At 41.5% G+C, this 26,680-nt stretch overlaps 1 protein-coding gene across 3 annotated transcripts; it reads left to right on the top strand.

Annotated features, from left to right (window-relative positions):
* Positions 1 to 99: 99 nt before the first annotated feature.
* Positions 100 to 25,759, top strand: MORF4L1 (mortality factor 4 like 1). Of its 3 annotated transcripts, none has more exons than XM_074916807.1 (13): positions 100 to 238; positions 4,839 to 4,885; positions 8,003 to 8,070; positions 10,358 to 10,444; positions 11,171 to 11,251; positions 13,788 to 13,850; positions 19,127 to 19,152; positions 19,743 to 19,831; positions 20,130 to 20,231; positions 21,280 to 21,368; positions 22,566 to 22,738; positions 23,077 to 23,161; positions 25,052 to 25,759. In XM_074916807.1, exons 1-13 carry the CDS (start codon positions 199 to 201, stop codon positions 25,134 to 25,136), a joined length of 1,035 nt encoding a protein of 344 aa, XP_074772908.1. In that variant the 5' UTR covers positions 100 to 198; the 3' UTR covers positions 25,137 to 25,759. The 3 variants fall into 3 exon arrangements, with proteins under 3 accessions (XP_074772908.1, XP_074772909.1, XP_074772910.1); XM_074916809.1 differs by lacking the exon at positions 100 to 238 and adding an exon at positions 588 to 640; XM_074916808.1 differs by lacking the exon at positions 13,788 to 13,850.
* Positions 25,760 to 26,680: the final 921 nt, after the last annotated feature.

Here is a 26,680-nt window from a genome sequence, read left to right as displayed (position 1 = left end):
CAACGAACAACCCACCCGATGCTTCCCCCCGCCCCAGACTACAAGTCCCAGCATGCCACGGGGCGGAGGGGCCCCCTTGCGGCGGGGGCGCAACGCGCCTGCGCGGCGCGGGGCGGGCTGGGGGCGGCCGCGCATAATGCGGCGGAGGTGGTGAGGCCCCCGCGGGGAGGGGGCGGGAGGAGGGAGAGTCACTTATAAATGGCGCCCAAGCAGGACCCCAAGCCCAAATTCCAGGAGGGTGAGTGCGGGTGGGGGGGGCTCGGTGTGGGTAAGGGTGGGTGTGTGTGAGGTAAAGGCTGAGGCGGGGAGGTCTGAGGGTGTGTTGGGGGGGGCGGAGGGCAGGGGCCTGGTGGGAGCGGGCGGTGCGGGTGTGGGGGGGCGGCACTCGGCCCCCGGCCCGGCCCGCGGTGTGCTCCCGCTGCCGCGTCTCTCTCGGGAGAGCCCGGCTGGTGCCGATCGGTTCTCGGCCCTCGCGGGAGTGGGTGGGCCGCGAAGAAACAAAGGAAGCGGTTTAAAGGGGGGGGGATCGCGCTGAAGTGCCGCAGTCCGAGGGGGGCCGAGGCTGCGAGGGGAGGTGCCTGCGGCGGGGACAGCGCGGCGAGAACGGGCCCGCGGCGGCCCTGGAGGAGGCTCCCGGCAGGTCAATAATTGTCCCTCTCGCATCGGGGCTGGGGTGGGGCTGGAGGCGGCCTCTGCCTGCGGCCAGTTCTCTCCTTTGTAATAAAGCCGAGGGCGATTCCGCTGCTCCATCTTGCAGTGCTTGTGGCTCTGAGGCAAGCTTTTGGTAAGGCCTTTAGTTAGGCCAGGTTTGGACCCCGCTATTTACGATCCTCAGCACAGGGGGGTGGTTTGGGGTTTAGCTTTCACTTCTCAGCCCTGACAATGTGAGAATGTGTGGGAAAAATGAATTCCTGTAGTCTTTGTCTCTCTTCCTGTTCCTCATCTTTCCTGGCGAGAAGGTGTGGGGCCTTCCTATCCCCTGTTGTTCTAAACATGCTTCATTTTCTTGCGGGCATGGATGTTAATTGGCAGTAAAGCTGTTGAAATCTCCTAAGTTTGTCAGGATTTTTATTTTCTGGAGTTTGAAACGTTATTATTTGTTCCTCCTAGAAGGGGGGTTCAGTTAGGGATCCTCATGCAGGAGGATTCATGGGGACAGAATTTGGGCTACAGCTGGCAGGTGTAGAATCCATATTTACAACAAAGCACTGGACATTTTTTTAGGTGAATGAGGGCTAGGATTATGCTTTTTCTGAGACTTACTTTGCATACGTTTTGATTTTTAGATACTGGTTGTGGTCGATACTCATATAGATGAATGAAGATGCTAGACAGTGGTAAATGAGAGCTTACTTTTTCCTCTCTGTCTGTCCCTCGTTTTGGCATCTAAGCAGGACTTTACCCACGACTGTGCTTTATCTCTAAAAGAGCAGTTTGCAGAGGGCTGACTGGAAGCCGGCCATTCTGGGTGGCTTAGACAACACTGTAATTGTGTGTGTGCGCTTCATGGCTGCTTGTGTTGGAGTGTGTTCAGTCGTGCAGTGGCGTTCTGCGCCATGCAGTAATGCCAGTGGTATTATTAACCTGCAGAAATAATCAAGATTTGAATGTCTGATTCATATTAGAATAATTAACGTGAAATCAAGTGAACTGCAGAAACTAAAACTTAAGTAGAATTCCAGGCTGAAATTATGTTCACAGCTGTAGGAATATGAGCAACCTAAATATAGTGCATAAGTTAAAATTTTTAGGCTATTTTCCACAATGTGAATGTGTTTGTGATCTCAGCCATAACCTTAAAAGGGAGAAAAGTTCTGTGAATAAAGTATCCTACAGGCCTAAAACTTAAATGCTTTATTGTGGCCCTTCACAACATGACAAGTGAAAATTATTTTAATTGTAGCTTTTCAAGCTAAATGCACATCAGAGTGGTAGGTGGACTTAGAAGTTATGCATTTTTCTCATTTTTCACAGAGCAGAGGATGAGGAGACTGAATTTATTGTGAAAAACCTATAAGAGATAGGAAAACCTACATGTCAGGCTAGAGGTACAAGTACCCCTTACAATGAGGGGACTGGTGCATTTATGCAGGCATGAGAAATGAGATCAGCATTGGGGCAACTGAGTTAAGGGTTGTAGGTACTCAGGTGTTCTGCATCTTGACACTGATTATTTTTTTAAAGCAAATTCAGAAGAGTCTCAGATGCCAGATTCAACTTCTGAGTTCAGGCAGGGTTTTTCTTCTGTCAAAGCTGATGAGACTTTAGGGTTTTCTGGTCTGCTCTGAAGATGCTGATTAGCCTGCTGCTGTGATATCAGTGGAGTACTTTCATTGGTAGCTGGTCTGCATTGGTAGTCCTTGATGCACAGACTGAGAGCCTCTTGTTTCGATAAATACTTTATTTATAAATTAATAAATGCTTGCTGTCCAGGTGCTGGTGTGGCAGCCATTCATATGCAGCAGAAAGGCTCCATGCAACTTGGCATTCAGGGGTGTTAACGGAGCATGTTCTGATATTTTCTATAAGCTATTTCAGCTGAAGAGCTGCTCTCCTACGAACGCTGTCCTTGAGGTAAGGAATAGGTGTGAGTGTTTCGCTGCGGCAGTGGCGGTGTAGGAAAGAGTGGTCTGTGGATTCAGAGGCGAGGCCTTGTGCGTGTCTGCAGTCAGCTGTGAGGGAGCAAGACCCCCTTAGGTTATCATGAAAACAGAAGAACCCTTTTTGCAGAACAGATTCATGTTGTGTTTTTTAAGAATAAAATAATGCTTGGTAACTGTGGACATCTTACCTAGAAAGACCTTGCATAATAATTAAAATAGAGATGTGTTTTCCTGTAGCATGAGTGAGCACTATGATGCCTGAGGATAATAACGTAACTTCTGATTGCTAGCCCTGATTATGAAGACTTTTTAAAAAATAAAAGTACTGAATGTATCAAAATGGGCACTTCTGTAAGAACCTTTTTAAACCTTTTTCTTTCTTGATACATAGAAGCATTTTACAATACATTTCTGACCTAGTTTGGTGGTGGTAGACTACTGTGAATACTTGTGTCAGCTTTATATGGAGAGCATGGGATCCTACAGACCATGAAGACATGAAGTCTTAAAGCACGACTGGTTCTTTCTAGTCAATGTAGGAATGAAGTAGTAAATTTATAGCTGCATCTTGTTCAGTTGGAGTCTGGATGTATTAGATGAGATGTGACAGGAGCTGTGCTGGTTGAAGAGGCTGTTGCTGTACCTGCTTGTCTCCCAGTCTTGCTGGTGGAGTGTCTGAATCCTCCCTCATCTGCTTCAGGCAAAATCAGGTGCTTTGGCATCAGCCACCTGAAACTGTGTAAGTTCCCTGACCCTGCCAGCAGTGTGTTTTGGGGATGAGTGCAAGACCTGCTGTGCCCTCACAGCAAAAAAAAAAAAAAAAATCAGCTCCTGTTTGCAGAGTCAGTGTTTAGAGCCCATCTGGTTAAAAGTTTCATCAGTGTGTGTTATGTGTCTGTGGGGTAAAGAGGCAAATAAAGCCAGAATTGAACAGGATTCAGGAGAGTCAGTTAGTGGTACGATGTGCCACTGACTGCTTGTCACTTGAATATACAGGAAGGATTTTTGAAGAGCAGAGGAAAATTTACAGTGGAGGGTACTTTTAAACCTATAGTCCATGTCCTGGTCCTTCCCATGCCATGTCATTCCCGAGCTGCTCCCAAGGACAGCAGCAGCTGGGGTTCTGTTGCTGGTGAGGTGCCCGGTCTGGGGACTGGCTGACAAATGCCTGTGTCTGCCTGCTGCACAGCCTGCTCGTGGGGACTGACAGCTCTCTTCTGTCTTCTGTGTCCTGCAAACAGTGGCAAGAACTGGATGTGTGCTCCACCCTGGAGTGTATTATGCAGCTTGCCCCTGAACTTGTGAGATACTGCAGCTTTCAAGAAGGAAACATCTGTACTCAGATATCCTGTGTTAAGTATGTTCAAATCCCCACAATGTAACCGCACAATAAGACCTTGCCATTGAAGAAAAAAAACCAGGCTGAAGAATAATCTCTTCCTACTTAAAAACCACAAAGTGAACTATTTTTCTTGCTGTTGCACAAACCTGGCATTCTTCTGTCCGACAAGTTGGATGGGGAGATGATGTCGGGGTCTTTTCCTGACTTCATTGAACTAGAAATACCAGGTGGTGTACTTCCTGCAGGAAAGAGTGGTAATAATACTTGCTTCCATTTGTGTAGAAGCTTAAGATGACATCTCTTATGAGAGCTAATTTTCTGCTGTGAATCAAAATGCAATGTCATGGAGATTAAAAAAATCCCTTGTAGTAAGACAGTTTTACCTGATTACTTTTTGAGTACTTAGGCTGAAGTAGTCCATTCGCATCGAGCCAGCGTGTTTTGGTGTCTGCAGCCGAAATTCAAGGCTGTGAAGGGGTTCTCTGTGCCAGCCTTGCAACAGGGTGCAGGGCTGTCTGACTTGAGGTAGCAGTGGCTGGCGGTCAGGGCAGGAATGTACGTTTTGGTGCCAGTTTGCTGAAGTCAGCAGCCATTCTGCAGAGCACTGGGCAGGCTTGGACGTGGTTTGCATGCTGCTGTCCCTGCATGAGTGCTCTTCAGGGAGGGCCTTGGGGATCTTTGCTTTGTGGCCTAAATCATCAGGGCCCCGATCCTCTTTTGTATGAGAGTGCATTTGCTTCTCAACCAACCAGTCTGCTTCTCATATCAGAATCTGCCTTTGAATTTCTTTCTAGGCTGATGCTGGATTCATTCTATATTGTACTTGATGACAAGTTTCACAGAAATGGCACATTGGTGATGTTCTAAGATGTTTGTCTGCAACTTTCTTTCAGGTGAACGAGTGCTTTGTTTTCATGGACCTCTCCTTTATGAAGCAAAGGTATGTGTGGTTGCTTATTGCTGCTGACAGTTCCTCAAAAAAATAAGGAGTTGTATTAGTTTACCTGCTGTGTCTCGCTAGTTGGGATTAAGGACCAAAACTAAAATGAACAAACACCTGACAGTGTATGAAATCAGTTTTAAATCCTGGAGCTCTATATTACAGAAAAAAATTCAGAAAACCCAGTGGTACTATGCAGCTATTCTGATAAACTACTAAAGGCTGGGTGGTCTTATGTATTGAACATCTGGGTTCCCAGGCCACTGGAGAGCATTTGTGCCCACAGGACCTGGTGCTGGTGCTAATGCATGAGCTGGTACGGTAGCTGCAGCGTGAGCTTCCTTGGAGACGTGGGTGGCTGGGTATGGTCAGTGCTCTTCAGAGGGGACAACACAGCAGAAGATAATGCTGGATTAAAGTGACAAAGGAAGTGGCTTTTTAACCGCAGAGACCATGCACTGCAGATCTGTGACCTGGAGGATATCCCTGCTGCTTCAGTTGCAGGCCCCTTCCATGGCAGTCCCAGTGACGTGCTCTTCTTGTGGGCCTTAAGTATATGTCACTGCCCTGCTGTCTCTTTTACTGAACGTATAGCTCCTGGTTTGACTGCCTGTTTCTACTTCCTCTGGCATGGGAAAAAAGGGCTTTTGTAGCTGTGTGGATTAGAAGACTTGCAAAAATTCCTAGAGCACCTTAAACAGATACTTAAATCCGTTTGGTTTTAGAGTCAGTAAGTCCTAACTGAGGGGGCAGCTCCAGATAGGTGGTAGTAGGGAGGCAGCTAGAAGTACTTGACATCTCTTTTCATGCTATCAGGAAATAGTCATTCTAATGTTAATGTCCAGAGCATTGACAGGGACCGTGCTTGTCTAAAACATTTTCACTTCAGGGATTATACTCTGTTCTCTCCCTTGCTCTAGAACTGGAGGACAAGTTTGTTGTCAGTGTATGCTCCGAGTGTTGTCTTCTGCCAGTGCCTGCCCTGGTGCTAGTACAGAGAGGAGAGTAATCAAGGCTTCTGGTTTTGTGGAAACAAACTTCTGTTAGCAGTAATTTTAATTCTTTGGTCAGTTAAACAGCCCAGAGCTGCTACTCTCTGCTATGCTGTGCCCCTCTTCTCCTTTATGCAAGGGTGGAGTGAGTGTTGCAGGAACTGGCTCTGCCAACTTGGTGCTAGAAGGGGTTTTCCAGTTGGCAAGATAGCTTTTGGCTGGCTATTTATATTGAGAACTGGGATCTTTCTGGACTCCTGAAATGGCAGAAGGAACTGGGTTTAATTTTACAAATGTACTTTGTAGGTAGTAATGAATAATAACCTCAACTTTCCTCCTGTTCCTTTGATCTGTTTTTCTTCTGTGATTCTCAAGACATGAGTTACTTTGTTCCTTGTGACCATATCCTTGGCTTCCCGTAGCAAGATGATCAGAGAAGCACTTGTTTGTGTTAGAGTAATATGAGAAATTATGGCAAACAGTAACTGTACATCTCTGTATGGACTTGTAATGCAGAGTTAAATGAGATGCACTTAAGACACTTTTAACCTCCAGAAAGGAAGATATTTTGGTACAGAAATATATTTGAATCTTCTTTTACTTCATGCTCAGTTCTTTGTCAAAACAAGTAGATGCTTCCTAAGCACACAGTCTGTATTTGGCTGGCATTAACTTCAGGACTGTCAAAATGAGCCACTGGAGCAGTAGTATATCAAGCAGGATTAGGATATCCTTACTCCTAGTTGCAAGTCTAGGTGAGACTGAGTTTAGGTTCCATATGTGGCATTTCGGAGGTTAGTACTGAAATATGATGTTCCCCTCTGACAACTTTTTAATTGAAGAGGGTACACAACATGGAGGTCACCACAATGGTCTTGAGAAAATGTTGCATAACAGAAGGCTCTGCCCCCTCAAATACTTAAAGGTGACTCAATTAGCATGGCAAGAAAGTAGCAATTACAACTTCTGTGAGTAATTTTTTTACTTCAATGGAAAAAAAATCCTTGAAAAGGGACTAAGAGGTAGAGCTGAAGAGTGTGATTCTTCATGTTTTACAACACCCTCGTTATTTCACTGTTAAAGTGGTACAGTGGCATCTGTATCTCAGCACCTCCAGAACAAGGTGTAGTAACTTTCTGGGTGAAGTGCCAGAGTTGGTGCATTTAATTTGGTATAGCCAAGAAGTTCAGGGATGTGTGGTGGGCACATAATTAAACTACCTAGGGTTATGTAGTTTCTGCTTTGGGCTGTTTGGGGCTGTTTTTTGAGGCTTGTCTCTGGCTGTTTTATCCACATGTGGTAGCTTGAGCTCTTACCTGCCAGACTGCAGGGGTAGGAGGAAGTTGTGTTGTTATCAGGCAGCATGCACAGTTATTCCAGCTCACCTGGACATGTTCCTCTGAGCTGAGGCAAGGTCTTGCAGACTGCGAGTAGGGCTGTGCTAAACTAAAGGCAGATGAGTTTGTGAGGGACACTTCTGAATCTGAGTGATATTGTGGAGTGGTTGGAGCCACCTTGTTATGTACATGTTCCTCTTTTAATGTGCTTGCCTCAGTATTTGAGGAAGTTACTGTATTCATAGGTCAGTCTTTGATGGAAATAACTGTTTTTATTTACCTCACGTATACACTCTTAACCTAGAAAAAGCCCTTACTGCAACCTTTCTACTGAATATAATGCTCTCTTTGTGGCTGTAGAGATCCATATTATTTATTTTACTTTTGAAGACTCCTCTACTTCAGCCAGCTTACCTGTCTGTGAGGTAGGGGCCTGCATGTGAACAAGCTCTCTAGTGAATGGCTTTTGGCTAACCTGGGGGTAGTGAAGGACTGCTTGTTTACTTTTCTGGTCACCCTCAGGGGTTTCTGATCCTTCTCGTGACTGAAGGTGTCCCTTTGGATAGCTGAGCAGAGTCGCTTGTTTGCCTAGCCCTTCCGAATCTGTAAATAGGCAGTGACTTGTGTTGGAGAACTTACTTTCTGCTGTGAAATAGCTGCTGGTATTTCAGTTGCTTGCATGGAAATCTCTGCATGCTTAAACTCTGAAAACTAAAAAAAGAAAAGCAAAACTCATTCAGATCTCTTTGTTCTCATTGGTACTGACTGAACTCTTTTCTCTGTTCCAGTGTGTAAAGGTTGCTATAAAGGACAAGCAAGTGAAATACTTTATCCATTACAGTGGTTGGAATAAAAAGTAAGTATTGCATAAAATGAAAGCTGTATTTCATTTTCCCTCATGGGAGAATACAAGTGTGTCAGTTTGAATGTGAGCTTGATGGACTAGCTCTGCCATGTCCGTGTCATCAGGAGATTGTTTCTGGAATCAACATAAATGATTTTGATACATAAGCCAGTGATTTATAGTAACACAGAGGAAACATTGCCTAACTAACCACTTCCTTCACAGCTTTGGTTGTATGGACAGACTAGCTTAGGGTGTCAGTACACTACTGGGAATGCTGTAGAACATTCTGTTCAAGCTTGAGAATAGTTGCTGTAATTCCTCCCAGGCAGAAATATCTAGTACAAAAACTTCCTTGTTATGTGTTGGTAGGAGAGGCAACCCCTACTGAGGTGGAGCAAAACTCTTTACTCAAATACATGGTGTACTTTACTTTTATACCACGTTTGGTGGCAAAGGTTTGGAGAAGCATGCCTTACCCAAGGCTGTGTTCAGAATGGGAAAGGCTGTCTATATTAGTCCTTCACAGGGGCAGGTTTAGCCTGTATTTCAGTTCTTGCCTCTCATGCTAAGGTAAAGGTAGAGATACTTTTCCCTTCTGCAAAAATGGTAGGATTCTAGGTGAGAGACTGCAGAAGAATAAAGGTGGCTTCATGAGATAAATGTTGAGCCTATTGTAAGTGAATACTTTCACAAGATTATTGCTTTTATGTACTTCTCTTTTTTTAAATTGCATTTGAATTCTGTTCTGCCACTAGGTTTTGAATTTAAGGAGAATGTAGTTTTTTCTTGGTAATTAAAAGCTTCATCTCTTCAGACTCCAGCAGTCTTTCAGAGAACATGTCCCTGTTCAGTTTGGTTTTGTTTCATTTGAATGCTGCAGACTCTAGAGTGAAGACTTAGTCACTAGTATCTTGATCTCACTGATGTGACTAAAAGCTGAACTTCCTGTTTTAATATGTAACTTTCTTTAATGCATTTGCACACCCTCTCTGCCAAATGGACAGATAAATGTTTCATTGTAAACACCAACAGTTACAGGGACTGTAACTGGTTTGTATGGTGGCTGCTGTATATTAATGAGGCAGCATGAATTTGATACTTCCTCTCCTTGTTTATCTCTGATGAAGGGTGCCATAAGCGATGTCATGACTCCTGCTTTTCTTGCTTGTGCTGTTTGAGTTTTTTTGCCTTCAAGCTTCCAATTAACTACATTAAAAGTGGCGTTGCTGCAACATCTAGACCACTGGGGCAATATGACTCCTTAATTTTGGTTTCTATATTTATGGTCCTTTGTTACTTGTTAATTGCTTGACTTCTTAATTTTTTTTTTGCAAATATCAACAGTTAGGAAACAAAAAAAGTGTCTTCATTATACACTTCAATGTGCTGCACAGTTACATAGCACTTTTTTTGAAGGTCTCTTGTGGCTGTGCTGGCAGGAGTAAGAGAAGTGACTTAAATATCTGACCAAAGCATAAACACATAGTCTTAGAATGTGTACAGCTGGACATGTGTTTCTCTGCCTTCTGGGTGCTGAGCTTGCCTTGTCTTAACACTCTTGAAGACCTTATACTCCTGCAGTAGTATTGGTTTTGCCACCTTGATGCTCCAAGACAGGCAGCTGTTGCCATAAAATGAAAATTACACCGAACTCTTTATTATAGAGCTTTAACTTGGATACTTTAGAATAACTTGGCCACTTTTAATGTGTTTAAATTGTCAGATTGCTCAGATGATCCACTCTTTGTCAAAGTGGAATTCTTGCTCGTAATGGCAATTTCCCCAACACCTGTTCTCTTAAATCGTTCAGATTCTTCAAATATTCATGCCATCTTGGTTTCCTTCACAGACAGAAATCAGAGCTCTTCTTCTTACAGTAAGATCTTATTGCTGAATTTGTTAACCTATACAATGTTGAAAATAGATAAAGGAAACTTGCTTCATAATATGGTTATGGCTACAAGCATCCCATAATTTAGTAAGTGTAGAAGATTTTTATTTTCATGAGATGCTTCTTTTAAATTACAGTCCCCTCCCTCCTAAATTGCCCACCCTTCAAGTTTGGGAAACTCTTTGGAAATGGCTGAGGGTTGCACTTCCCTAGAAAAATTGTTACAGCTTCAGTCAGTGGGGAATGCGTTCGGTAATTTACACTTTCAGTTGTGCCAGTCCATGACCTGATACAAAATCAGAGTTCATTCTCAAATTCTGTGAAGTTTTGATTGACTGTTATGTGTAGAATGCAGTTATATAAAGTTTTTGAATGATCGTTTGATTTTTTTTTTAATTTTTTCAGCTGGGATGAATGGGTTCCAGAAAGCAGAGTGCTCAAATACGTGGATACCAATTTGCAGAAACAAAAAGAACTTCAAAAGGCCAATCAGTAAGTATTTTTGTTAGAAGTCCTTCTCACTAAATAATTTTTTTGTGGAATTCCAGTCCAACAACTATATATCAAGGGAAGTTACTTTAAAAAAAAAAAAGCCTTCAGGAGGTGTTCATATGTTAATTTATTCTCCAGATGCTTTGGCTTATAGAAGTGTGCTGATCTTTGCTCTTTCTGAGCTGCTAGAGGACAAAGAGCTACTTAGTTTTAAAATGGTGATTTGAGGTTTTAAGGAAGGGTAGGTTGATGAAATGGAGAGGCAGCCTGATTAACTGCAAATAGATCCTGTAATGAGGAAATTAGGTGGCTAAAAATTACCCTTATGCAGTATCCTTAACATATATTGTGAAGTGGTAAGAATCTTCTCAGACAGCTTCAAGATGCCTACAGATATTTTGATTTTTATGAATGCTAATCTTGTATTTATTTCATAAAATGCTTTTGAGAAGTTGTTTTATATTTTCCAGAAGCAGTGTGCTGCTTCCACGTGATTCAGAATAACAAGGATGGTGGAAGGGGAGGAAATGGGTGTTCATCTTAAGTGTTGTGTGAAGAAGCCTAAATCTTGATAATGACTTAAATTTGTTCCTGCTCATGACACACTGATTTGCAGTGTCATTTACTAGACATTCTCTAAATGTTTTGCATGACCTGGTCTCCTTTGAGAGAAAGCAAGCTTCGCTTTCCATTATAGTCTTATTTACAAATTTATTCTTTTTAAAGGGAACAATATGCAGAGGGGAAGATGAGAGGTGCTGCTCCGGGCAAGAAGACTTCTGGTCTGCAGCAGAAAAATGTTGAAGTGTAAGAAGCTTTTTATTTAAAAACAAACAAACAAAACAACCCACCTCCAAACTGCCCTCCCAAAAAACCTCCCAAACTTTTCCTTGTCAGTTTTACTATTGATCCTTAAATAGTGTCATTGCTAGAATGGTTCTGCAGGCTAAACTATTACTTCTGACACAACCCAGACAAAAGTTGTGTTTCACTATTGTGATACCGCAAAGGCCCTTTTTTGACATATGTCATTAAAACTGCCTTAGATTGTGCAGTGTTTAATACTGAATCAAGGTACTGAGTAAAAACTAACACACTTTTTTTATACTCTATTCCTCCTGAGTTAGTGACCTGACACTCAGAAAGTGGTGAGTCCTTGTAAGACTCGTGTGTCTCAGTGAAATCAGTTTCTATATAGAATTTTACAGTTCTTCCAAGCTGTGCTAACACTTCTGAATAAAATCTTTAAAATGCCTTGCCTTCTTACTGTACAATTGTTAAAACTGCATTTAAAGAGTCTTTGTTGTACTGTTTTTGACAAAACTAAACCCATATGCTATTAAAAATGAATTTTTCATCTTAAGAGACCAGAAGCAAGCTCAGACATTTATTAGAAAAAATTCCAGGGCGTAACTGTCAGATTTCTTTCATTCCATTCTTTTTGTTTTTCAGAATAGGCTTCTATGGTGTTATGTTTAGATTCTTATACAATCAGTACAGCTCTACTGCTTTGCTCATGTGCCGTGAAACTTCTTCTGTGTGGGGTAGTACTTGATTATGAAGATTGTCATTATTAATGTGATGTTTTGAACTCTTAATACACTTACAATTCTAGTTTTCATGAGGAAGCTGCTGAAATGACATCAATTCCTAAGAAAAGCATTTGACAGCAGCCTCAGATTTCACATCTCGTTTATGGGCAACTTTGTTATGAAATATGTATCATTGACTTGAGAAGTGCAGTGGTAGTGGGTGCAGGTGTTTTTGCTCTAGATCCTGAACGCAGATTTCACTTTGGGATTAGTCAAAGCCTAGCCAAGACTGTAAACTGGCTTTTGGTCTCTGGACTGGGCAGGCCAGTGGAGCTGGCTGTAACGCTGCGTGCGTGCTCCTGCGGGGTCTGCCGCGGGTTCTGAGCTGCTTCAACGCCACGGGTTTGGTGGGCTCTGACAGGGACCTAGTCACCTCTTTGTCTTCATTTGGGGGGTGAAAAACCCAACCCAAATGTCTGTTTAGACAGTTCCTGATTATTCTAATTAATACAGATGTAAATTATGACCACTACTAATTTGGCTGCTTAAGGGGTTGTTGCACCAGAGTTGTCTTGCATTTTAGTCAGTGGGAGTAGGATTAATTTCATGTGTAACTTTGACATGGCTAGGGATGACTCAGTTGTACATGTCTATAATCTGCCTTAGAGAGAACATCTCAATGGTAACTTCAGGATGAGGTTCCCCATACTGTCAGCTTTAGTCATCTTGGTAATTCAGGCTGATGCAGCGAGATGAGTTGTTCTCTGTCTGAGTAAATGCTAAATGTTAACCTGGCCTAATCCTCTCAACCACACCTAATAATGTTGCTTCCAAGGGAGACCCACACAGTGAAAATGACTTCATTTTTAGCCTCTGTGTAAGTTGAAAGCTTGAAAGCATGTCTTTTCACTCTGGTTGAAACTGGTTGGGGAAAGGAAGCAGCTTTGCTTTTTGCTGTCATCACTATCCTAAGCATGGGGCGTGGTTTCCAGCATAGCAAAACAGACAATAAACTGATTCTCTGAAACTTAAGTTTCATGTTGATTGGAAAAATTAAGTCCTTGACAGTGGATTTCTAGAGTTGTAAAGGGGAAGGAGGAAAGCTATCACCATTAGAACAGCAGTCTTGTGTTGTCACAGTTATTTAGAACAGGGTCCCATATACTTATTGCACTGATCTTGCTCCTAGTCTCTAGCCATTACCAGCATCCAATGCATCCTTCTAAATTAGACCTGTGCTTCTTTCAACAAAGTCTCCGTTTTTCTTCCCTCTTTGGAGGCTGAGGGAAAGACTTTGACTTACCCTAGCAATGATGCAGGGTTATGATGCTGATGTGTTATTGACCAAACTACTGCTGCTTAGCATCCTGCTTACAGCTAAAGGCAAGATGGCTTCTGAAAAATCTCAAAATACACTTCCAAAATAAAACTTCTGGATTGTTCTCTTGTTGTAAATCTAAGGTCCTTGTAGATATATGAAGTACTGATGGTGGGGAGGGGGAGAAACTGATCACGCAGCTATTCTAAAAGGATAACACTGTCAACCTATTTGGGCCTCAAAATTTACCTTTTGTAGCATTCTTGGAGGATCAAACAAAGGGAAAGGTAACATACATTTGAAACATTCTTCAGATAGCCAAACAATAATGGAAAGGAAATAACAGTCTAAGTCTACCTTATCCTCCAGGAATGTTCAATAAGACTATAATATGCTGCTAAAAAGGTAAATTTTTGAATCTTAAATAGATTCTCTTTAAGGCTAAACACTAGGTCTGACATTCTTTCCTTAACTCAACCCCCATTGTGCCTAGATTTTTCAGACGAGATGGAGCGCATACTGTTTGCTGTTTGGAGACCCCTACAATATCGACGCGGTGAGTTAAGGATGGATTGTCAAACCAGGATTTTCATCCTGAAATCCAAATCTTACTTTCATAGATTTATTTTAGGGACTCTTAAAGTCCTCAGTTGTAATATAAGCTTTGGTAGCAGTTCAGTTAACGATTATAAGTATTGCAGTATGTAATTTTGGTTTGGTTTTTTAAAAGCCACTATGGGTTACCTTTTTTTTTAGTTTTTTCTGAAATGTTTACCTTTTTCGTTGGGATAGGGTACAATGTGAGTAGTCAAATGCATTCAGTGTGTCCGCTGCTTAAAAAGAAGAGGACAACTGACTTGGGGTTTTTGAAACTGGATAGTTGTGAAAGGTTACGGTGGGTCTGCATGCATCCTGCAGCCTGGAGTTCTGCTTCCATGGACAGCGCTGTCTCTGTAAGTCTTGGGAGTGAGGCTGCTGTGAGAGGTGCTGTTAGAAATGCAAGGCTTGACCTTGCTGCTTAATATGCTGCATTTTTATTGTTGGCTTGAGTCTGTTCAGAATAACTGTTTCTGTATACTGCAGCAACTGGTTCAAAAAGCTTTTGAGACTATTTGTAAACAATATTTGATCAAATAGAAATATGCATGAAGTGCAGGTTGTATTAATTTTTTTAAAAAAATTATTATTCATTTTATGATATCTAGAAGCTATCATAGAAAATTTGGTATGTTTACAGCAAGTGGCCAAAACCAAAATACAACACTACAGATACTGGCTTTTCCAGACTTTTTCTGTGTAGTTCTGCTGAATTCCAGCACTGCTACCTTTCATGGATGGGCCTAATGTGATCAGTCTGCAAAAAAATTAGTAAACAGAGTTAATGGGTGCTTGAAAAATAAGGGCACCTGAGAGTGTTCTGAAGGGAAGATATGTCACTGAATGACAAATCTGAGAATAGCATCTGTTTTTTAAATGATATACAAGCAATTGCATCAGAGATGCTCTCAAAACAGTATCTCAACTTGGGAGTTACTGTTTTTTCTTCTAATAGTAGTCTCATTCTTAATCTGAACGTACTATCAAAAGCATATGCTCCTGCTGCACGTCTCTTGTGGCATCCTTTGCTATCTTTGGCACAGCTTGTAGCTCTCACAAGCTACTTTGAGTCCTCTAAATGTCAAGCGGCATATGAACGCTGCCTACGTGCCAGTTGTCTGGGGCTGTGGCAACAGTGGGGTGGCTACACTGGCTCAGGCTGCAGATTTTCAGAACCTATTCCGCTCTCTAATGGTTACCAGTAACGAGTGCTTGGGGATAATCCAGTGGGTCAAGTCAAGAATTATGTGCTCCCCCAAATACCCTTTTTGCTTCTAGCAGTTTGTAATTGAGACATTAGAGCTGGAGGCTTTCTCCGTGCGGTGGGTATAATAACCCTTTGTAGGGCTGGCTTATATTTATCTAATAACTCCTGAACCGCTTGGAGTTCTGGTATCCCCATCAGCCTGTGGCACTGTGTTCTTGTTTTAATTCAGTACTCTGAAGAGGGGAGGAAAGAGGATGATGACTCCTATCTTTTTAATGTCTGCTGCTTTGGTTTCTTTGGTCTTTTTCATCCATCTTGAGGAAGGATTGGTTCATTCTTCAAGCCTTTTCTTTTATTGCTAGTGATCCCTCTACCACATTTCCCCTCTTCTTCCTGCTCAATTGTCAGCTTGAGAAAGCCCTTGTCTGCCAGGTTACTCCTGGTATAAAGCTGTTGCATGCTTCCAACTATTCTTCATTCTCTTTACCTCTTCTAGTTTTATTGTGTGCCTTCTAGGGTTAGGTTGCCTGACCAGGCACAGGGGATGTATCTGTATATAATTCTGACTTTGGTTTTCATCCTTCCGCTAATAATGTTCAATGTTTTAATTGAATCTCCATAGGAATGCTGCTTCTCACAGCTAAGTTACTGACCAAGCTGCTTGAGTGGCTGACCATGCTTTTTTCCAACATACTTATTTTTCACACTTCAATCTTTTAACTTTTTTATTACTACACACCTTGTATTAGGAGGGACTTCATGATTTCATATAGCTTAGTTACAACTGTTTTATCAGTAAGTTGGTACCTAATCTTTTTCTGGCATTTATGAATGTATTGAACTCAAATGTCTGAGACCAAGCAGTAGCTGCCTTTGTTCTCTGCAGTTCCTATCTCAACCAACTATTGTAGGGAGGTTCTGACTGATCTCAAAGTCCCTTTAAAAGGCACATGGATTTTGAGAAAGGAAAATACTTGTTATTGTCCACAACAGTTTTGTCTGCCTGGTCACAGACTCCTGACTGTTGTGGAGTAAGTATTCCAAAGAATTGGTGTTTTTCCTGATGTCATTTGTCTGTGTTGAATTCTATGTTCTGAGCTAGTCTTATTTTTGACTGACAGTACTCTAGACATGTCCCAGAAGACACTCCAGTTTAGAGCTCTAAGCATGAACACCAACTCTTTTTGGGCAAAGATTGCTGGCTTCTTCAGGTGGTACCCAAGGTTCTGTGACAGATACTTGATTCTCTTTCTTCTGATGAATGTCTGTGGAAAGGTGAAGTGCAGTCTTCCAGCATGTGGTCTCCTATAGCATCCTCTTTAGTCTTACCATTTGATCATGAATGCAGGCCTGTTTTGCACGCTGAGATTGGAATGTCAGTATTATGCTCTTGTGGCACAGACCGCTTATTTTCCTCTGAGTCTGTCCCTTTTGATATATCACATTTCATTGTTGGGCGCTGTTGTGGAAGCTGGGATACTGTTTGTCATCTTCTGATTATCTACACAAGCTTAGATGGTTATGTCAGTAGTTTGTTTATTTTTGGCTTTCTGATTCAGTCTCACATTTTGATCCCTAATACTTGACTATTCTTGTTATAGCTGCGTGTTCTTGTTCTGCTGAAATAAAACCCTGCAATGAGGCCTGGGTTAGCTTCTTGCCAGAACTGATTGCTCAACCTGCTCACTTGAGGAGTATGGTGAGATGGATCCTTTAAGTTTGAACAGAGAGATCTTCATCACCTCGCACCTGTGTTCAGTCTTTTAATTAAAACTCTTTCCACAGAAGCTTCCTTGAAATTTCCCTGCTGCTTTTTAGTTCTGTTGTTGGTTTTCAGTGAAAAATGCCAGTCAATAGAGAAATACATGAATGAAGAACAGCAACTGGGCTGTACTGGCTGTATAAAGAGAAGTCAATGAAAGTTTTTATACTGCTTCTGTACCGCAGTGTAGGGCTTGCTGCTCATAATGTAGCTGAAGTTGCACAGAAGGATGTGTTTTAACCTATCTTAGGTTGTGCTTCATCTCTTTGTGTCACTTCAGGGCTTGCATTCCATTTGGGCTTTATCTACCATCATGAGGAACACGCATGGTGTTCTTCAGCTGCATGTCCCAAGAAGAGTCTACTTGGTCCCATCAATAGAATGTAGCTTGCTAAGATGTGCTGCTCGTCTCGGGTACAGCTTCTGTCAGCAGGGCTGTCTGTAACCTCTGATACAGATGCTGCATCTCTCTGGGATGCCGAGTGCACAGCATGCTGTGGTTACTGCACAAGCAGCAGCACTGTGCCTTGCGCAGCTGCCTTCACCTAGTGAGAGTATCATTCCCAACAGACTGCCGTAGGGGCTATCAAAGGCTGCCAAATGCTAATGTTTTGTCTCTAACCTTAGCTCTTTCTGTTTGTTCCCTAACTCAGATTTGTCTTTTAGACTTTGCAAACAGATGGCTGCTTTGACTTGAAGCAGAGGCATATGACTTGAAAAATATAAGGAATGAGGTGGGAGAGCACAAGCAACTGCCTAGAACGGTTTATGCTAGACTTTGTGCTTCAGTAACATAGATGTGGTTTGCTGTCTTAATTGCAGTAGTTCTTTAAGTACTTTATATTGACTGTCTGTTCCATTTTTTTAAGACTCTGCTTCTAGACTAATGCTTAACGTTATTTTTACCTTGTGATTTTAATTCTGGAAAGAACTCCCTGTTCCTCCTTGTTTACTCTAGGTTTGGAAGAAAAGACTTTCTCTTCAATACACAAGTCCATTATCAGTGACTTAACTTGGCAATTGTTCCTTCTTCCTGGAGAGAGATGATCTTTTCTGCCCACAGTTTAAGCCTAATGCTTGTTTGACTTGAAGCTTGAAAAAAAGCATTACTCTTCCTATCTTCAGACCTTCCTAGAAACTGCCTACTTCTTGACCCAGATAAACCCAGTTCAAAGCCTGAACACAAGAGTCACTTGAGATAGTGGTGAATTTCCAAGGAAATAATTTTGTACTGGTAAAGAGTTTTATCCACACAATCTGCAATTTTTTGAGAGGTTTAACTGGACTCCTATTAATAGTGAGCAAACTGGAACACAGCTAGTAGTACTCCTAATGAACATTTTCTGAAAATGGTTAGTAAATATACCAAGTTCAGGTAATTACAAAAATACCTGGTAGAACAGTTTAATTCTGTCATTAATACTCTTGACATCTCCGAATATTTACATGTTGTGTGCAATGGATTTTACATGTCTTTAAATTCTTTTGGAGGTACAGCTCTTCATCTGGAATAAAAATAAGGGCTAAGGATAGAGACTTTAGGGAAGTGTGTAAATTAGAAACAAATGTTGAGGGAAGCATTTAGGAGAAGATAAATATTAGGGACAAAGCTATTTAGTACTGTTCTAAATGTTTCTAATAAGTGACAAGTGTAATCACAGTCTCCCCTAAAAGTTGATGATGGAATTGTAGGCAATCCATGCAGATAATTCTGATAGTGCTATTTAAACTTCCCTCTACTGCTGTAGTGATAAAACTGTGTTTTTTTCAGTGCTTTACTGGAAGTTAATTCCCATGACTGAGATTTATCTGATGATTCCCAGCGCTTCTGTTTCCTTGTCCCATATTCTGCCTCTAAGTGATTCCTAAAATACAGAAATAAAACACCTGCAGATATAGTATTGTTTCCCAAGAGCACTTGGAAAGTATAAAACATCTGTAGATATTACTTGCATGAGTGTCTGTACTGTTTTTAAATACTCATGTATTCTTGGCATGCCTTCTGGGGTTTTATAGGTTCAGGTTTAGTGATTCCCCACAAAAATGGTAAATTCTAACCTGTTACATGAAAAACCTTGCACTATCGTAACCCTGATGCTAAATCAGATCAGACAGTTCTTTCATGTGCTTCTATCTAAATACTCCATAGGCCAATGAGTATTTGTTCATTGTTCTGAACTTGGTGGACAATTTTTCTGGCTTTCTACACTCAATTCTTTAAGTACTGCTGTCTTCACATTTGCAATAACTTGTGTTCTTCTTGCAGGAAAACAAAAAAGAACAAACAGAAAAGTAAGTATGTCTTTATTTTGTATGTAAGTGGATATCCTTAGGGAAGGATTCTTAGCTCGAATAAGACCTTAAATCTGCCTCAACTAAGTTTACTTACTATCACCTTGTGCCGTTCTTCTTGGACTTCAGATGTCTCTTCCTCTCAGGAGAAATGCATGCTTTTCTGGTGTGTACACAAGCTGCTGGTTTCAGTCTGTGAAGATTTTGATCTCTTGCAAATTAAAAGCAAAGTGGTATCTCCATGGAGCTGCTGAAATAATTTTAAGTCAAACTTACTTTTTTTTATTGAGATGGAAATGTGACTTCTGCAAAGCTGAACTGCTGGTTTCAAAAATTTTTCCGAAGAACGTTACAGATACTGACATACTGGTTTTTTTTTTAGTGCAGAAACCTCCATTTTCAGTTAAGTATAAATATTGTAGTTTAAATGGTCACAAATATATGGGACTTCCAGAATACAGTGTTTAAAACAAAAACAGAAAAACAAGTGAAAAGATAACATGAGAGAAATCTGAGTTTTACTTTTAAATCCTTCTAAATCTTTCTTTACTGGTATTTCTTAAGCAGCATAATGTCTGTCTTCTGTACAGCTCCAGGAATTGGAGAAGGGAGCAGTACCAGTGAGACTCCTCAGCCTCCCAGGAAGAAGAGGGCTCGAGTAGATCCAACGGTTGAAAGTGTATGTATTTGATTCTCTCACAGGATTTTTGATAGAAAATGGGAAGGTTGCTTTGCTTGGAAATACAGACAGCAATACTTTGTCCTGCAGTATGGCAGTGTGAAATGTTACAACTTGCAAAACTAAGGTTCCCAAGTGGCCTTGAAAAATCTAAGTTATTTCCTTGTTCCCTGTGGAGCCTACAGGAATTACCGTAGGAATTCCTCAGTCCAGTGCTGTATTTCAATTGTAAAAACAAGGAATATGGGTGACTCTTAGCTTGGACAGTTATCTTACAGTCTGGCTTCACTTTTTTCAGGAAGAAACATTTATGAACAGAGTTGAAGTGAAGGTGAAGATCCCAGAGGAGCTGAAACCGTGGCTGGTAGATGACTGGGACTTGATCACTAGGCAAAAGCAGGTAATTTGTCAAAAGAACAACCTGGGCATATATCAGTGCAGACACAAAAACTGGAATTTCATATCCTCAAGTGCAGTGTAGTGAAATCTCCTGTGGAATTTGACAGCAGCCTTGATGGCTCACTTGACAGTTCTCATTCTGGTTGGATTTTAACCAGAGGTCATCTGTGAGTAGGACACTGGCTTGGCAGATTTGCATCTAAACTTGTAGGATATGCTTGATTAGACCACGTCTAAGCTAGAAAGGCAAATAATTTAAACTTATTTAAACTCAGTGTGGTGCTAATTCTGAGCATGTTTGGCTTGTTTTGAACAGTTTACTCAGCTGGTAGAGAACTGGCCTGTAGGAGCATCACACGTGATGACAGTTTTACCTCAGCTCCTTCCTGCCTTGTTGACATGTCACTAGCTGCCAAGTTCTGCAAGTACCTTAAGTTGTTCTACAGCTTTGACAGAAAGCGATTGCTGAGGATAGTGATTCTTTAACTTCTGCCGGGCTGGATCCACATAAAGCTTCCTGATACAGTCAATTAAACTTTGCTTTCCATTATAAAACACTTGCATGAACTTAAAATGTATGAATGAATCCTGACTTTTCCTGTATGAAACTGCTGTGAAAATTGGCAATAAGCATAGAAAATAATTCTGTTAAAAACTTACTGTTTGAAAGGCTGCAACTGCATGCTGGAACTTACTCCCAAGTGCTGTCTCAGTTCTTGCAATCCCAGACATGTGAAAATCTCAACCAAGTCCTATATGGACAAAGCTGACTTTTCTTGGTGAATAACTGGCATCAGTAGTTTAAGATTTATATTCACTAAGGTCACTGTTGAACAGCACAAGTATTAAATGGAAACATGGATATAGTCTCCGGGGTTTTTTTTGGAATGCACAACAGTTGGGTGTTCCCTTCATAATAGTTAACATCTTAACCTGTTAATCTTATTCTAGAAACGTCCGTATGTGTGTTGATTTAAATCTGGCATGCAGATATAAATGTCTGCAAGAATTAGACAACTTGTATTTGTTTGGTTTTGCTTCTTGTGTAGCTCTTCTATCTTCCTGCCAAGAAAAATGTTGACTCCATTTTAGAGGATTATGCAAACTACAAAAAATCACGAGGAAATACTGATAACAAGTAAGTAGTGGTCCCTGCAAACTTTAAATACTTCTTTTGCTGTTGTTGTTGGACTCATATTTCATGGAAAATTTAGTAAGGTTGTTAAATGTGTCCCAGCCCTATGTCCAGCCTCATGCTCCAAGACCAAGGTGATCGAGTTTAAAATCTTTGAGGTGGTAATTCAAGAATGCAGTTCTGCTTTCCGGATATTATTTCTGCTTCGCCCACTTTCCGTAAGCCTTTTCCAAAAGGAGGCTGATACAAGCCAAATGAAGAGTTCCTCACCCCTTTGTTCTAGCTCAGGCTTCCTACACTGGGTGAATAAATTCAGTGGCACTTGCTCAGTGTGAGCTGCACAAACTGTCAGAAAAGCTACCTGGCAGGTGAGCAAAGCATGACTGTGCAGGTGGACTCATGGAGGTAGTGGGGTGGGGGACAGGGAGGTAGATGATGACTTTTAAAAGAATCAGATGGTCAAAGCTAATTACTTTGATAGCTTTGAAGATCTTATTCTTCAATGAAGCTTTCCTGTTTTAAGGGAGAGAAACTGGAAGTGTGAAGGTGTTTTCTTCCATTCAAGAGGAAGCATATTACTGACTTGTCAGGGTGTTTTAACATTCTTGCATGTAATTGCCCTAATGTCTGTTCTAAATTTGTTTGCAGGGTGGAGTGAGGGTTATACTTTTCAGATGTGCAGTGTCACTGCTAATTCCTTACAGTTATTCTGCAAGTAGTTGAGAAGTTGGAGGCCTGCAGAACTGTGGCGTTGCAGGGCTAGTCAGGAAGGGTCGGTGCCTGAAATACTGGGTGGCTGTCTCTTTCTCTTAAGCAGGAGTTCAGTCTGATCACTTACACTAGTGTTGTGCTTTAAAACTGGTGTGGGGGGGGATTAACTTTGTTTGAAAACAGAAGAGCTGGTGTCTTTATAAAATACTGTTGCTCTGAAAGGCCTGCTCTAAGAGGTAATTTCTGAGTGGATAACTAAATGGAAGACTTCGTTTGCCTAAACTCCGAGTTCAGAACAGTCTGTTTCTAAAGGAGGTTTTGAAATGCAGCGCTCCCTGCGGCTGCATGTTTTAAGGTCTCCAGACAAATTTCCTTGAAAAATCTGAAAGCCTGTAAAAGATATTTATGATTTTGGACCTACCAAGCCAACTCTCATTTTGGTCCATCCAGTCACTAAACAAGGCTTAAAGTGTTTTCTCTGTTCCCCAGGGAGTATGCAGTCAATGAAGTTGTGGCTGGAATTAAAGAATACTTCAATGTCATGCTGGGAACTCAACTACTGTACAAGTTTGAGAGGCCCCAATATGCTGAAATTTTAGCAGATCACCCAGATGCTCCAATGTCTCAAGTCTACGGTGCCCCACACCTACTGCGGTTATTTGGTGAGTATCCACAGATTGAAGAAGAGTAGTTAGAAGTATTCAGAGGCTTTCTCGTCCTGTCCTGAGTCTCAGTGCATAGCAACAACAGAAATGACAAGCAACTGTGAAACATGGTTTCATTCTTTGTTCACCCCATATACCTAAAATGTTCAGAGATTTGGAATGGAAATGGATTGTTAACAGTCTGGTTATTATAGGTGAGCTTGGATGTGTTGGAATAGATTCCTGGGCTTCTTTTTGGGCTGCTTTTTATGTGCTACTGTGAGGTTTTCAGTGGTACTTAAATAATTGTTAAAGCTGTTGTTTATAACTAAGAAGTGCCACTTCTTTTGAAACAGTACGAATTGGAGCTATGCTTGCTTACACTCCTCTTGATGAGAAGAGCCTGGCTTTGCTGTTAAACTATCTGCATGACTTCTTAAAGTAAGTAATTTTTAAGTCTATTGGCAAGAAAAAAGTTCCATAAGCCCAGACTGTTGTCATGTGGCCTATTTTCAGTGAACAGTTTCAGTGTTATATAACACACATTGTCTTGGGCCTGTGTGTGGGATCTTCAGTGAAGATTGCAGTGGAGCTTTCTCAAACTCTGCTCTACAGGAACACCAGTAAGACTGGTTTTAGCTTCTCTCCAGTTACACTGAGGTTATTACTAGTTAGACATGTGTTTATGTATCTGTTAGTCTGCACTTTGAAACTTGTCAAGTCTGCTACTTGTTTCAAAATAAATGTTGAAGTGTTTATTTGTAGTTGCTATAAAAAAGCAGATGACAATTACAACAAGCTATTAAATTACACAACAGTTACTCAACAACAATTGAGCAAATGTTAACTGATGAACCTTGATGGTGTTATTTCTGGGACAAACTGTCATGGTAGCTGTAGTGCACTGTGGTACCCTGTGGTGCTGTAGGCGTGTTGTATTTAGGATGAAAACCCCATCCTGAACAATAATATAAGATTTGAAGGTGAAATATTTTTTTAAACCCAGACATTTGATTTCAGACAGGTGATGAAACACTTCCTCACTGCTGTAAGGAACTGTGGAGTCACTTGCTGCTTAGTTTGCTTGTAAATGTTTCCTGAATATGAGAGTCTAAAATGGAATTAAGCTTCAGTTTAGTGTCTGAGGTGTTGTACCCATGTTCCCCCATAGGGATGTACAAGCATGACTCCAGCAGCTTGTGTGTGTCCGTGCTGCACTGGAGGAACTTGGTGTTATGCTCCTGCAATTCCCTTACACCTAGATGTAGGGACAGGTGGCTGGTCTGAAACCGTATGTGAGCTTACAGCATTGGCACAGCTTTTTGCTTTTGCTGTACTGGCAGATTTTCTTGGTCAAATTTAGTAAAGCCATGAACTTCTGTTTGTGGTTGTCTCATGGAGAAGAGAAAGGTTCTGTGTATGTTCATACAAGGCTTTAGTGGTCTGCTGTTAGGAGATACTGATTTGTAAATAATTAAGGTAACAAAGCACTAAGGTGTTTTGCCAGCATCTTTTACCTTGGTGTGACTGGGTAAGCTATCAGAAGTTGAAAGAAAACCCTCAGCAAATCTGAGAATTCTGCAGTAGAACTAGGAATGGATCAGCTGGATTTCCAGGGCAGACTTCCCTTGGGGTAGTCCTAGAGTCTTGAGTGTATCATAGTCCTTTGGGTAAGTCTGAAGTAAATGCACGTGCTGAAGAGCTTTTGGCTGTAAAGACGGACATGCAAGGCCAGTGCCTTGGCCAGGAACCCCTGAACCCATCCCATGAGATGTCATGGCACCTGATGGTAGAATTGGTTGGGGGAAAAGACCTTTAAGATCAAGTCCAACTGTAATAGTAAGATAATAGTAAGGTAATAAGATAATGCTCATCTTCTGCTGTTGCACTTCATTGACTGTTGCTGTTTTGCTCTAGCCATCATTCCTTTAGCAGCTGAGGTTCCATATTTGTGCAGACAGGACTTCATGGTGTCCTATTCCTTCTCCCTTTTCCTTTGAGTATGAACAGTAGTAAATCAGTTCTTGGTTCAGCAGCTGCCTGAACCTCAGACATAAACTGCTTCATCCTGTAATCATAACCACCCTGTGCTCTCTTGAAGCCAGAGTTGCTTGACAACTTGTTGGGATTCTTTGGGGGGGTTTTTTGGCATGAGCAGTCAGATCTCCAATTGCTTTACACAACTGACTCTTTAGTGGATACATGTTGGGTTTCTACTCTTGATGTCATGTTCTGTGGTCTCAGCAAACACCTGACAATTCACTCATGTGATGCTAAACAACAGAGACTTTAGGCAAGAAGGTCATTTAATCTTTTAATTATTTTTCATAGGTATTTAGCAAAGAATTCCTCTGCGTTGTTTAGTGCCAGTGACTATGAAGTAGCCCCTCCCGAGTATCACCGGAAAGCAGTATAATACTGTGCTGCTTTGCAGTGAAGTGCTAATTGGATCCTTGTAACACTGTCCACTTCTACATCTTGTTCTTTGCCTTCCTATTGCACATGTGTCTTGCACAAATGATGTACACGTGAAGTGAATAAAGTTGTGTGTTTAAAACAGAACTGGCATTTGTAAGTTCTGAAGATTTCTTGTCCCGAGATGGAAGCTTGGAGTTTAATGGGAACTCTCTGATGTTTCTGGCTTGCTACTGTTGTTTGCATCAATGGAATATAAAAAGAATACATTATGATGCTTCATTGTGTGAACCTTCAGTGCTTGTGGGTCTGTCTTGTAAGATTTGCTTCACTAATTGCTTTATGGCGTAGTAATGACAAACGCAGACTCAGACCCGTGAGGGTTGTGATCATTCAGTGTTGGTGCTATGGGTTAGTCTGACTTTCAAACCCATTTACTTTCTTGGTGTTGGAATTAAAATGTTTGGTCCATAAATGTATGCCTTTATTTAGATAGTTGAAGGACTGTGACTTTTTTATATTCTAACAATAGGAAAATGCATTATCATATTGTAGTGTCTTGGAAATTGTTGGTCTTTCACAGAGCTGTTTTACAAATCTTCAAATAAACTTTTTAAATTTCAATTGTTGTTTCTAATATTTGTATTTGCATCGGTTGCTGCCTTATTATAGTGTCCTGTCAAGTATGATCCAAGTGTATTGAGTGTAAAGTTCTGCAATATTAACTTGGAGATGGTGTGTTTCTTATTTGAAGGACTAGTAGTTAAAGCCTGTGCATCCAATTCCAGTGGGGAAAAAGTGGATTCTTCTCCAGGATCATAATAGAGTCTGTAAGTAGTGATGATGCAGTTTCACTGCCTTTGTTGCAGGATTCTTAAAAGGCTTGTTCTTGAAAGCTCAAACCCCCAGAGAACACTTTGCCTGACTTCTGTCAATCACTCTGCTATTCCAATTCAGTTTTACAAGTATTGTAGCACCTGAAATGGACTGGAGGGCAGGTGAGGGGTGCTGGGAGTCGGGCCGCTTGGGTTGCTGGTTTTAGTGGCTTCCTGGAAGCTGTTGTAATTCCTCATGCTCCTGATTCTTGTCTCAGTAGCACTGCAGGAAGGGCTGGGGCAAAATCTGGAGCAGGTGGTAAAGAAATAGCGGTAAAGGAAATAAACTAATCTTGCTGGGAAAGGTCTGACACTGTGAGGTGCCTCCTGTGTATTATTTTATGGGCAGATTTGTGTCGGGCTTGGCTTTGCTCTCTCAGTATTAGACATGGAAAGCTTATCTTGCTTCTTCATGTTGCAAGTTCCCTGGAAGTTTACATGCTTTTTTGGGGCAGGTCACTAATGGCATTAGCTCTGAGCTGTGCAGGACATGGCTTATGCTATTGTGTAAGTCTGTCCTGTCTGGCTTTTTCTCTTTCTGGTGTGTTCCCCAAGGCAGCTTGTCTGCACCCAGGCATCAGGAAGTAGAAACTTGCTATTCCAGCCCCCTCAGTGAAATCTGTCTGGGAGCCATCTCCTGTTCAGCTCCTGTGTCTGCGTCTCCCTCTGC

This window comes from Athene noctua, chromosome 13 (genome assembly GCF_965140245.1).
Source record: "Athene noctua chromosome 13, bAthNoc1.hap1.1, whole genome shotgun sequence".
NCBI lineage: Eukaryota > Metazoa > Chordata > Aves > Strigiformes > Strigidae > Athene > Athene noctua.
The sequence above is the reverse complement of the archived record's forward strand: the minus strand, read 5'-3'. Positions and strand labels throughout refer to the sequence as shown.